The sequence below is a fragment of the Pleurodeles waltl genome, chromosome 11 (genome assembly GCF_031143425.1).
Source record: "Pleurodeles waltl isolate 20211129_DDA chromosome 11, aPleWal1.hap1.20221129, whole genome shotgun sequence".
NCBI lineage: Eukaryota > Metazoa > Chordata > Amphibia > Caudata > Salamandridae > Pleurodeles > Pleurodeles waltl.
In genome coordinates this window covers 976,820,378-976,833,998 of record NC_090450.1, presented here as the reverse complement: position 1 = coordinate 976,833,998, position 13,621 = coordinate 976,820,378, and the positions used below count along the sequence as shown (strand labels likewise).

Genomic DNA, 13,621 nt, shown 5'->3' with positions numbered 1-13,621 from the left:
TTTAAATGTGTTAGTTTATATCTTCATACATTTGTTTAAATGTATACTGATAACATTGGGTGTTTTAAAACTGCCTCCTCAAATTTGTGCTCTTGTCCTACTTTTTGTGGGATTGGAGTTAGAGTAGTAAATCTCCCTCTCACTCCCTACCCCCCATGTTATGCACTTTCCACCATTTGTGTTAGATTGGGTTTAATATGGTAAATCTGCCCTCACCCATGTAAACACTTTCCCCAGTGCTTGTTAGATTGTAGTTAGAATAGGGAGTCTGACCACCTCAATGTAAGCACTTTCCCCATTTTTGTTAGACTGGACTTTTAAATCTGACCCCTCCTTTTCCCCCATGTCTGCACTTATCCCAATGTTTGTTAGACTGGAGTTAGAACAGTAAGGTCCTCATTTTGAGTATGGCAGACGGGAAGGCCTGTCCGTCAAACTCCAGACAGGGTGGTTGCCGCCCTATTGGCGACCACCCCGCCGGGCCGATTAGGTGTTTCCCGCTGGGTTGACAGAATAAATTGAGGTTTTGGCCCGTGAGCCTAATGGAAAACAGACGGCAGCATTGTCTCAGGCTCGAAATAGAGCCAGCAGCAGTGCTGTCGCCTGTAGGGTGTACCAGCACCTTTGCAATGCTCACTGCACAGCAGACAGTGAACATTGTGAGGGCGCTGGGCAGGGGGACCTCTTCACTGCCCGTACCAAGTGCATGGGCAGTGAAGGGGCCCTCCTGTGGCCCCCTGCACCTGTACTTCACCAGCTTTTTCATGGCAGTGAAACCACCAACAAAAGGCTGGCAGAGAACGAAGTTGTAATCCGCAGGGCAGAGCTGCATGCAGTGCCCCCCTTGCGGATTACGACCTCCACCCGCCGTCAACCCATTGAGATCACCGATCCCGGCGTAGCTGGCGGAACCCTGGCAGTCAGACCCCCAGGGTCTTTATGTGGTGGTCGGACCACCACAGCAGTGGCGGCCCTGACTACCACTGCGAAGCTGGCGGTCTCAAGACCACCAGCCTCGTAACGAGGCTCTAAACCTGACCACCATGACCCCAGCCTCAATGCTTGCTGGATTGGAGTTAGAAGAGTGAAACAACCACCCCTGCCCATGGAAACATTTTCCCCCAGTGTGTGTTAAACTGGAGATAGAATATTAAAGCTGACCACCTTATTTATGGATGCTTTGGAACCAGCCCCTACCCCCAAATCAGCGCACTCTCTCAAATGTTTGTTTGCTTATGGTTAGAATAATAAATCTGAGCCACAATACCTTACTATATTCGCTTTGCCTAGTGTTTGTGAGATTCGAGTTCAAATAGTAAATCTGCCCCCTCCCTCCAGTGATGCTGGTACAACTTTCAGAGTGGGGGTGCTGCTATTAATGTTGTATCACTGAGGTCATAGGAATTGTGAAAAATCCAAGTGTCACACAAACAACAAGTGTAGCACACGCATTCAGCTGGACAGTGTTAAGAGAGTGGTATATAGCCAATGATGTTTTTTTCGGAGCACTAGTGAGGTAGCACACTATAATTACAGACAGCACATTTTCCATTGAAATGGCCACCAAATTTCCATAGTCACGCAGCCTGACTGGTAAAACTGTATAGCGCACAAACGTATTGTGTGGAAATCTGGTTTCAGCAAGAATGTAGTCATTTGCCCATCACCAAGTAAAGTGTCTTGATCTGATTTTATCCTATTAAAATCTTTGTTTCCATTACAACCCAGTATTGCAAAAAATATGCTTCATTTGTACTTTCCTAATTGTTGATTTATTTTGAAAGATGTGTATAGTATATAAATGTGTGCTAGAAAGAAACTGACATCCTAAGCCTTTCCTTTCACTTCCTCTACCCCAGCAAGATTGTCACCAAGGTCACTTTGCAAAAGTCCTCTCAGTTTCCAGTCAGAGAAATAAAAGTAGTTTCATTTCCAGAAATAAGCAACTTGTCAGAAGACATAGCTTGGCATTTGATCTTTGACTTTGCATGGGCAGCAAATGTGCCAAGATAAACACAAAATTTAAAGGCATTAGATTGCCCATTTTCCTTCTGAACCCCTGAATGTTTTTTGGGAGTGCTCAGCACTCCCCGCACCTCTACTTCCAGTGCCTATGCCTTCACTTCACCCCTATCACCACCACAATATATGTATTTGTCGAAATGCTTATAGGATTGTGGTTTGAATAGCGTACTTGTTTTTTTGTATTAGTTTAATGTTATAATGGTTTTGAAATGGAGTTACGTGTTCCTGGAATTTAAAAAATATATATCTATTTAATATTTAAATGAAATTGTGTATTTTGTAATCTTATTTTTGTATATTTATGTTGTGGTTTTTAATTATTTTGTATTTTTGTTATGTTTTAATATTTTAAAAATGTGAAAAATGGTTACATATTTTGAGAAATTATTTCTAATACCTTACTAAATTTAAAATATGTTTTTAATTATTTTAAATCTGTTGAAGCTATACTTCTTTATATTGTATTTTATTATTTAATAGAAAATAATTATATATTTTTCAAATAAAAAATATTTGTTTAATAAATGCACTACATTGTGATGTATACTTTAATGTTACATTTTTTATGTTAATTTCTAACCGTATTTTACAGTTATATGTATTTTTCGAATAATTTGTAAAAGTCAATAGTAGAATGCTTTTGTAACTTTCACGTTGCTTTTTAATAATATATTAATAAAATAACATTTATTTTAAATTAAAATAATGTTAGTACTTTACGTAAAGTTGTTATTTTGGCTCTCGATATTTTTTTTGTCAGTACCACAATGCTTTTATAACTGAGAGAAAGAGAGATGAATCAGTGAATCACTTGTAAACTTGGTCTGTGATGGGTGTAAGCTATGAGTTTGTCTTAATTGTTTTGTATGTAGTAGTGCTGAGCGCTGTTATAAGCACTCAGACACTTTGGTGTCTATGTGTGTAATGTTCTATCTAATGTGCAATGTTGTATAATATTTCACTCATTTGGACAGGGAAGTAATATTCAGCTTTCTGGGGAGCACAGAAGTATTTACATGGGCAGTTCTGTAAGACCCACTTTGTCTGCTCTGTTTTTATCATGAGCACAGTATACTTAAGCTCAGCTGTGCTTTAACCTGGCCCTATTTGTGGGATGTGGGAAATGTACTTAGGTACAACACTCTTTGTATTATAGCATAGTGTAGGTAGACACAGAGAGCGTGAGCAGTGGACAGATAGAGGCACACTGTAAACACTGAACGATTTGTATTGTGTGCATTGTGCAGACAGACACATCACACTGTAAACTTTTATTATTTTTTTCTGCAAAGTGAGCTGTGTAGGTTGACTGTGTGAACCTTGCACTATTTGATTCATCTGAAGTGTAGCAAGGCTCATAGTAAACAGGTGAAATGGTGTTTGGGTCTCATACTGAACCCCTCATGTTATCCTCAGAAATCACTTGCCTGTGCATCCTTCGGCAAGATGTGTGCAGCACATACTGCCCTCTCGGGATGTTGTCCCTGCAGGACATGCATCACTGCAGTTGGTCTCAGCCTATAGAATCACTATTTTGAGTTGCTTTTGCTTATCCCTGAGCATTTGCATGTCAGGAACCCTTCAAAGAATGTCCACTTTTGTGAACCCTGAACAGCAATGTGTTACAGCAAAGACCTGTGTAATTTCAATGTCCAAACGTTGATGTGTCCATGGTTGGGGGCAATATTCTGCCCCATTTTCAGCCCATGGTGCTCGCTGAATCAGTGGCTCTTGGTTTTTGAAACTTTTCTAAAAATGTGAGAGCGTCATGGATCACTCACAGCTGTACATGCAATGTGATGGTTTGTATGTATGTGTGTAGGTAACAGTACGTGTAGCGCACACTTACCTGGAAGCAACAGAGCATTCAACGCTGGATGAGAGCCCAAGGTTACAAGATTGTAAGAAAGTGGGTAACAAGTAAGTTTCTATCGTGTTGGGGGTAGTAATTGTTGAACAAATTGATCTCTTTACACCTGGGTTATACTCTTATCGTGTTATGGAAAACGAATATCAGCAAATTCTCGTGGAATAACCAACTTGGAGGATCTCTCCTTTGGTTACTAATGAAAGCTCCAGCACTGCAACCAAACATAGCAAACCAACATACCATGTTCTCTGTCTCTGAGAAGTCTACTGTTGGGCTCCCCTCTCCTGAGTTGGCTGAAATTATGACCCATAGGGGTATAATTACAAGCCCCTAGCACCACCGGAGCTTCACGCTTTTGTGACGCTCTGGTGGCACTGCGCACGCCACCGTATTTACAAGGTGGCGTTAAGTCACTTTCTGTGGCTTTACAACACCTTGCAAATATGGCCCCTTCACGACCAGCACTTTGCGTGGAAGGGACGTGCAATGGGTGTGCTGTGGGCGTTCCACAGCAACACCCATTGCCTTTTGACGCTGCCCCAGAATTACAAGATTTCATAAATCTGAGGCAGCGCCAAGATCTAACGTCACCCCAGAGGTGGCGTTAGCACAGTACAGCGAGGAGAAATGCTTTCATTTCTCCTCGTTTTTTGCTCTTTCCAGGTGTCCCTTCCTGCACAAAAACGATCTCCCACAAAGCAGTCATCCTTGCACCATAGCGCAAGGGCGGCTGCATTGGCACACGTCAGCAAATTTAGCGCCGGTGCAGAAGGAATCACAGGGGTGTGCCGTATTCTTCCCAATACTGCACATCCCTGTGTTTCTAAAGCCACTTTAATGTAAATAAATATGCCCCATATTTCTACAAATATTATCATTTTATCACAATATTGATTATAGATCAAAAGATACAGAACACCAAGTGATCAACAAACAAAGCAAGCAAAGTAGCAAAACCTTACAAAAACACCACTGCCACTCTGCTGCCACCAGTATTATCTTCCCACCTTAGTCTTCACTTCTCAATTAGTTACAACTATATATACTATTAAATGAAGTATTCTAAATCAATTTTCATTTGTTTTACTCTCCCTTGAGCACAATAATTGTCCTCTCCTGTGTGGATTTCCACCAGTTTCTTCCAGCCACTGTGATGTGGCATGTGATTTCGAGTCCTGGGAGAGGCCTAAAAACACAATCCGCGAGACATTAGCGGCACCTTATGAAAAGGTCTTATGAATATCGTTGGAGATTACATATCTTATCCCACTTTCCTGGAGTGCTGGATAGCACCTGCCTCCATATTTTACTAATATTACTAAACATTTGTTGTCACTAGTCATGCATGTCCAACACTAATGCATGATATAGCACAATGACTTTGCACCTTGGCATTGAAAGCAACAGTGTGTATCCGCAATCATTGACATTTTCAGAAGGTGCTTGCAAGTTGTGTTCACATACACACCAATCATCAAAACCTCTTCCAAAGGGTACCGCTGACGTGGAATTATAAAGTACTTATGTCTGTCATTCATGTTTCACAAACACCTTTAATCCATGCACTTACAGTAGCATCTACATCTGCTTAATGTTTGTAATTTATTGTACACTAAGCATACGTACACTACAGCTTACACAAGAATAATGGGAGCTCCTAGGGAAGAGTCAGAAAACTGATCATGGGACTGCAGTTTTATTTAAGATAGTGTGCCCACTATGGGTAGAGTTGTGTACTAGCACAATAACCCCTCTGCCTTGGGCTACACCGGTCATTAGAAACCGTCTCTTCCATTATTGGCCACCTCCTATGACTGTGACCTATTACCAAGAGACAGAGCACTTTTAACAACCGGTGCCCTTACCTTTGCATGGACCTATCACTTTAGGAGAGACCATTTAACAGCATCTATAGACCCCAGAAGCAGTCTCTAATGCTGTATTTACTGTTCAACAAATTATAATAGTCTTTTTTGTGCCAGTCCTGTGAGCAATGGAGAAGAAACATCAATTTAACAGTGTTTTGAAGGCCTCTTAGAACATACCACGACGTTCAGTGGTTACAACCTCCAGCGAAAGAGCATCTTAGAGGTTGGGCCATTTACAAATGATCCACGCTGCTTTAATTCTGTGTTTTATAAGATGGAGGAACTAGGGAGTTCCATGCCATGTACTATAGGGGGTCATTGGGAGTTTGGCAGATGGAAACATCTGTTTGCCAAACTCCAGACGCGGAGACTGCTGCGGTGCTGGCAGTCTGCCCACCGGCCCCATTACAACTTTCCCACTGGGATTGGTTTCTGCCGGTCATCCCAGTGGGAAAGGTGTGGCAGCATTGTTTCCCAGCTCATAATTGAGCCGGCTGCAGTGCTGCCGTACGCAGGGAGCACTAGCATCCTTGAAATTTGCACTGCTTGTGCAGCAGACAGTGCGCATTTCAAGGGTGCTGTGCAGGGGACCCCGGCACTGCCCATACCACAGGCATGAACAGTTCAGGGGCCCCCCTGTGCTTGTTCTCCACCACCCTTTTCACGGTGGTGAGTTCAGCACTGTCCTGGCTAATTACAAATAGGACCGCCATCAGCCTGTCGGGATCTTGGATCCTGACGCGGACGGTGGTAGGTTGGCGGGTCTACACGCAGACCTTGTAATGTGTGTGGTCGGACCCCCACAGCTGCGGCGGTCCAACTGCCACCACGAGTCTGGCTGTCATGTGACCACCAGACTCGTGGTGGGCCCCAAAGACTTCTCATTTTTTTCATTTGTTGTTATCCTGTTGTACAGATATATTGTTTTACAGCGGTCACTTATGAGTTGTGTTCCTCTTGCAGACTCTTTGTTTTATGATCCATGGAGTCTCAAACCATTCTGTTTCTTTCTCTCCAGCTCGTTCGCTACAGCTCGGAAGGGCTTCTGCAGTTGGGCCCCCTGGGATCTACTGCCTTCCTCCCAGATACTAAATGCCTTGTCGATGACGGGAAAGGAAGGACCCCAACACTAAAAAAGTGTGAAGACGTCTTGAGACCTACCCAAAGGCTCTGGGATTTCACGCAGGTAATGGGGTGTCAATATACTGCAAAAATATTGATTCTTAAATATCATTTAACAAACATGTCATACCCAGAATATTGACTACAAAAATACGGCGAACAAAAGTCTACAGAGGTAACAGGGTTCGACAGGCCTATCGGGAAATCAGGCAGTGCCTTAGGGGCCGCTCTGACTGGTCAGTGTCTGGGTAGGGTTTTTGGCAGGTGGTGGGCCTATTGTATGGTCTGCAGGGGAGGTTTTTACTGTTGACTTCCCTGATATTACCACAAACATTGCCTGCAGCAAGCACAAATCCGAGCAGTCTTCTGTATCTTCAAAACAGTTAGGGCCTCATTCAGAGTTTCGCGGATGGAAAACTCTGTTCGCCAAACCCCCAACAGGTTGGCCGCTGCCTATGCGGCAACCTCCCCACCGGAGTTATTAAGGGTTTCCCGCTAGGTCGGTTGGCAGAAACCTAAGTTTCCGCCAGCTGGCCTAGCAGGAAACAGGTTAAAGCATTGTCTCTGGCTCTTAATCGAGCCGGCGGCAATGCTGTTGCCTGCAGGGTGCACCTGTAAAGCAGATAATGAACATTGCAATGGTACTGGGCAGGGGTGGCCCTGCACTGCCCATTCCAAGTGCATAGGCAGTGCTGGGGCCCCCTGTGGCCCCCTGCACCTGTTCTCTGCCAGCCGTTTCATGGCGGTGTTACCACCACGAAAAGGCTCGCAGAGGACAAGGTCATAATCGGCATTGCAGCGCTGCTTCCGTGATCCAAGATCCTAGCGGAGCTGCTGGTTCCATGGCGGTTGGACCACCAGAGTTGTTATGTGGCAGTCGGACCGCCACTGCGAGTGTGGCGGTCTTAAGACTGCCACATTCGTAATGAGGCCATTAATACCATGTATTTAAAAGTTCAAAACTGCCCTAATTTGCAAACATGGGTCTCTTTTCTTAGCTATCTGCTTCACTAATGGAAGCCGACCCTGAGAGGTAAATATAGTTTTACTATACTTCATGGTATGTAGATTTGAAGTTAAGAATAATAAATATGCCTGTATATACTTGACTCCACCATGTTTTGATAGTCAATATTCTGGCTAAAATATTTTTGCAGCACAATATGAGGTGCTCGATATTCTGACGTACAACCAGGGTGTCGAAGAAACAGCACATTATCCACCACCATTCCTGTGACAAGGCTGGGGAGGTGGAAAGTCCCTGATCTGGTCTGATATCACGTAATTAGAATATCGGGAGCTCTGGTTCCTCTTACTCTTACAGGCCAGCATTAAATTGGGGCACAAGTAAATGGTAAATTTGATGGCTACAAGTAAGTAAAAAATTTGCCAAAATGCCTGCATTGATTGAGGCTTGTGATCTCAAAACATGTCTTTTTTCTTATGGGGTCTGGCTTCTGTTGCTGGCCGGTTTCAGGTTGGGAGGTTTTTTGGCTCAGCGCTTTGACACCTTTGGGTTTAGTGTGCTCTACAAACTTTGTTTTCACTTTCATTTATGTGTCAGAGATTATATACAGAAACAATTTCATGGGTGAACCATTGCTTGCTGTGAGCTAGATTCGGAAAGATGTTCTCTGGTGCAACTTGAAAGATGCTACACGCATGACATAGTTACACCGAACACTCATCTTGTACCTTATTCAATAATGTTTGCCTTGGAACAAATCTGGAGATATCTAAATATCTTTAAGATGTTTATACTTAAACAGAATTTGATAAAATATGCACAAATGTCTAAACATTTCAAATTCTACTGTTATCTCCAGATTTTCTCCTCCACAAGGCTATCTCTAGTCTGTCTCTTGGTCATACCTGGAGCTGCTGCTCTCAAAACTGAACACAATACTCTAGATGTGACCTTCAGAACGCACACAAATTTTCAAATAAGCACCAGAACCCCACACATTACCAGTGGCGGCTGGCATTGAAGGAGAGTGGAGGGGCGGCAAAAGGGTGGTGCGTAGTATTAGTGGCATGCACGATTACCCCGCAACCAAAATAAAGAAAATACACTTACCTGACACGCAGGACACCTCCTCCTCGCTGCACTTCCTCTTCCGCTGCAGTCCGGTGTTCATCGCGGGCACAGACAGCTCTCTTAACCAATCCTGTTGCTGCTCTCATGCTGTTAACCAGCATGAGAGAAGTGCCAGGATTGGAGGGAGCGGCCTCTCTGGGTGCTCCTGAGGGCACTGGAAGCCTGTGCTTGCTCCAATCCAGCTGTCTTAAGACAGCTGGGTTAAAGAGGTTTCAAAGTGCGCATGTTTGTCTTGCCATCGCAAGATGGTCGGACAAAGGCACATGCGCAATTTGAACTGAAGTGCCTGGGCACTCACCCTCCTCTCTGCTGCTGCCACTCATCAGGTCCTGACACTTGCTTCAGGATGGGCGGATGAAAAATAAAATGGTAATAAATTAACCTTCTTGCCATTTTATTTTTCATCTCTTTGGGGCTTTTGAGGGCATTTTTGTTGGTGAGCGACTCTCCTCTGCCCTAATAGAGAAGCTGCCCCTGCACAATACTCTCCATTGACAGTCTACTTATGGTGTCAATAATCAGGCACAGTTCTGCAAATATTACTTTCAGAAGAAGACACCATACTCCAGGTGTAGCCTGCAGAACTGGACACAGTTCCGTTAATGGGATCACCATAACAAGACACAGTACCCTAGCTGTAACCCCCAAAAATACATTGCAACACCAGCTTAGAAGGCTTATTTATCCAATAGTCACATAGCACAGCAAGCCACCTTGCTGCACTGTGTACGAGGGAAAGGGCGTTGTTTAGAACATTGGAATGTTGGGAGCTCCACTGCAGACAACGGAGTGTTCTGGGCTTTTAATAGCTGGTAAAAGCCCGGCGCTCCAACATTCCAATATTTGTCACACAGCAACAGCTGTGAACAAAGGCCTCAGGGAGCCCAAGTGGATTTCAATCCCCTCAGGTTCCCTGAGACTTTTGTTTAATTTATTAGAAAATTCTGCCTTCTAGTGGCGGAATGTTCTAATAGCCTTATAGCCCTTTGTAGTGTATTGTATTGTAATAGTACGTATATGTCGCTTACTACCTCTGACGAGGCGTCAAAGCACTTTTTCGCCAAGTAGCAGGGCTATTCCAGACGTTGAAGTCCTGCTCCCTTGTTAAAGGCCCTCGCCTTTGGCTCAGGTCTTTAACGCTGGATCTGATCTTTAAAGGCTAAAACAACACATTCATGTCTTTTCCCAGTGCTGGCGCACAATGTGCTGCCTATCGCTAACGCAGACACTCTTGCACCATTGTGCAAGGGTGCCTGCATTGTAAGCAGGATTGTTTTTGTGCAGGAATGTGTTCCTTCCTGCACAGAAACAATCTACTGGGGCATTTTCCTCTTTCTATGTGTACTTCTGAGTGCAGCACTCATACAAAGAGGAACAAATGAGGCAAAATAAATATATTTCTCCTCGTTATGCCTCACCTGGGGAGGTGTAACAGTTTGGCCGCATTCCCAGGTCTGCCACTTATGGTAAATCTGGCAATGTGTAAAAATTCATAGGTGTTGCATGGAAACACCCACGCACCACCCATGGAATGCCTTCCTGGGAAGAGTAATGCAAGGCAGCAATTTGTGCTGTGTTGTGTTGTGTTACTCTCCACTCAGGGCCACACAAGGAGGCCTTGCATGACTTGATAAATCGCATTTAGTAGTTGCGTCTCGCTTGCACCCTGTTACGTGGTGCAACTGCGATGCTAGATGTACCCTCTGGAATTTTACATTTTAATTTAATTTTGGTATCGGGACAGGACACAGAACCTCAGCTATAGCTTACAGAAATTAACACTGTGCTACAAAGGTAGCCTCCAGAATGTGGTACACCATCAAATATTTCAACTATGGTGTTACTGAGGCCTAACTCGTTTCTTCATATTCAAACACTGCTCAGTTTACCATGCACCCTTAAGCATACTAATTGCATCATTTTTCATGCATTTCAGGATGTTGTAGATGTGTTTGATGGAACTTTGGGGACAATCTCTTAAAACATAATATTCTGATTTTCTACCAACTTTTGAACAAATTCTCTATTCCCTTGTGGTGCATCTATGTTGAATTTAGGCGAACAAATACATTTGTGTATCAGGCTCATTATAAGAAAATATGGGCATGATTACAACTTTGCAGGAGGTGTTAATCCGTCCCAAATGTGACGGATATACCACCAGCGTATTACGAGTTCCATAGGATATAATGGACTCGTAATACGGCTGGTGGTATATCCGTCACATTTGGGACGGATTAACACCTTCCTCCAAAGTTCTAATCAGGCCCTATGTCTCTTGTATGTATTCAGAAATATGCCATGGCTCCAACCCTTGTGGACCAAGTTTAGACAATATTGAGCTAGAACAAAATATCTTGTGGTGCTACAAGAATTCTGTAATACTGTTTCTTTGTTTTTTAAACTGCAGAATAGTCCAATTGTCAGCAGGGACACTGGAAGGTGTCTGGAAGTGGAGATGTCCAAGGATGCTAATTTCGGGCTGCGGCTGGTGGTGCAAAGGTGCTCAGGACAGAAGTGGATGATCAGGAACATGATCAAACCCACGCGCCACTGACAATGGAGGACCACAAACCGGATTTTTTGTTGATGAACATAGGATCAGGGCTGCGTTCTCTGCCCATGGGGGCCCACTGGATGCACAGCGTGGGGAGAAGGACCACCCAAAAGCTGTATGTGGACCACTATGCTGACCATCGTAACAGCCACCCTGATCAGGAAAAGTCGAAGAATGTTTGGTTGTCTTATTCATCCAAAGAGCATCCCTTTGGACATGTGGGAAAGTTAGGATAGTCAACCACAGGAGAACCAGAGAAAGGAAACATCTAGCCGCTCTACAGCCTCCGTGAATGAAATCCTCTCCCAGATGTCTCTTTCTTTACTCACCTTTATAAAGTAATAATAACTGGTGTACAGTTAGCAGCAGGATGACGTAAACTGTGCCTTTATAACGTACTTTCTATAGGAGACAACCACACACCCATCTTTGTAGCATGTTGGATTGATTTTAGTCAACGAGGAGCAGTCAACGTGCTATTTTGGCCCAGGGTGTCTGTCTGGTTACCAGCCTAGGTGTCTCCATGGTTCTTGTGCATCGTGAGCCTAATTTGAATGCGGCCATGTGAGCCAACATTTGCTGGACTCCGTGATTGCCTTTCTCTCTGGTGGGCAAAAAAACTGTGACGCTAAACGTATGCATGGGCCGAGCTGAAAACGGAGGCACGGGAATCGGCTGCAAGTAACGCACCATGGCGTGGCATGGTGGATGGTGACTCGTGGGTACTCGCTGCTAAGGTGTACAACTCACGCTGAGGAGTGTTGGTGTGTCCGCGGTGTCCGCTTTAAGCAATGAGACTTACTGTTAACCACAACCCAAAACTCCCTCCCTACTTAAGCTGCTGAGTGAGCTCACCATCAAAGGGTGCAGAGCGTGCTGAGTATGCACGCCCACCCTTGACTTTTTTTAAAATCTCAAATAAGTAATTTTATTGATCTATATATTTATTTAATTATACATTTATTTATGTATTTATTTATTTATAGGTTCTAGAAAGTGCCCTCAATTGTGAAGCTTCTTCAGGCCATAAGTTGAGAAAAGATATTAAAAGGAAGGATTTAAATATTGACCTGCAGATATAAAAGGAGCCCACACTGGAGTAGGCATGTTTCCTCTTTGTCTATTTCAATGAGAAATAAAGGAGCAACTGTTTCATTTAGTATGAATTCCCCGCCCCTCCCCCTTCCTGTTCATTCCTTTTGAGTCAAACATTCCCTCAGCCCCCGCCATTTACGGTGCCGGGTGTAGGCAGACGCGGCGATGTATGGAATACGGGTTCCAGTGCCAAAGCGGAACCGCATTTCCTGTGTCATTTTTAGATGATAAATATTTCAGCCTTGAGCAAGCAATGCAATATTATTGTCCCGCTTTTGGGTCTAATTAAATTCACACTGAGGCAAATACAGTGCAGTTTGAAAACAAATATAGAGGACAATATTATTTCATAAAGTATTTAAGTTTCATTTTGTTTTTAATTAAAAGAATACCAGATCATAGAACGCTTGACTTTATTTTTTATTTGCTCTCACTTTTTTCCATATAAATATTTCTTCGTTTATGTCATGACTCCCGTGCCTGGATTGCCATGGATTAAATGTGTTTAAACTTGAAATTGTTTTGGAGAAATGTGCCTGATTCCACTTGTTTGTATATTCAACAGAAAGAAGATTTTATGGTAAGACAAGGAGACACATATTAAACAAGCATTGCCAAATCCAATAGTTCTCACCTTTGAAACGTGTTAGTCAATCATTTGGATCTGGGAAGGCTTGCTGCTGATGCTGGAGAGCATAGGCAATATGGAAAAATTGCTTGTTGCTGATGCTAAACAGCATCAACAAAAACAAAACAAGCATTTGCAATGCAATAGGTCTCGCATTTGCTTGAGTTAAAGCTACTGGTGTTGTAAATTCATAACTGAACTTTTCTTGCCACATAAATTGCTCAACCCTGCCTCACAATTTGGTCTTTTCCTGCCACATAATTCCAGTGGCCCTGCATATAATTAAAGCACTTCCATTTACCTTCTTCCTCTATCTGCAGCAAAAAATGAAAATGGTGCCATTTAATATCCTAATTTA

The 13,621-nt window shown here is 43.4% G+C and overlaps 1 protein-coding gene across 1 annotated transcript in view; it reads left to right on the top strand.

Annotated features, from left to right (window-relative positions):
* Positions 1-13,035, top strand: part of GALNT9 (polypeptide N-acetylgalactosaminyltransferase 9) — a 665,915-nt gene extending 652,880 nt beyond the window's left edge. The window contains exons 10-11 of the mRNA XM_069215248.1: positions 6,782-6,949; positions 11,394-13,035. Coding sequence (XP_069071349.1) covers positions 6,782-6,949; positions 11,394-11,540 — 315 coding nt within the window. The 3' untranslated portion in view covers positions 11,541-13,035. The remainder of the gene's footprint in view (positions 1-6,781; positions 6,950-11,393) is intronic.
* The last annotated feature ends 586 nt before the right edge of the window (positions 13,036-13,621 follow it).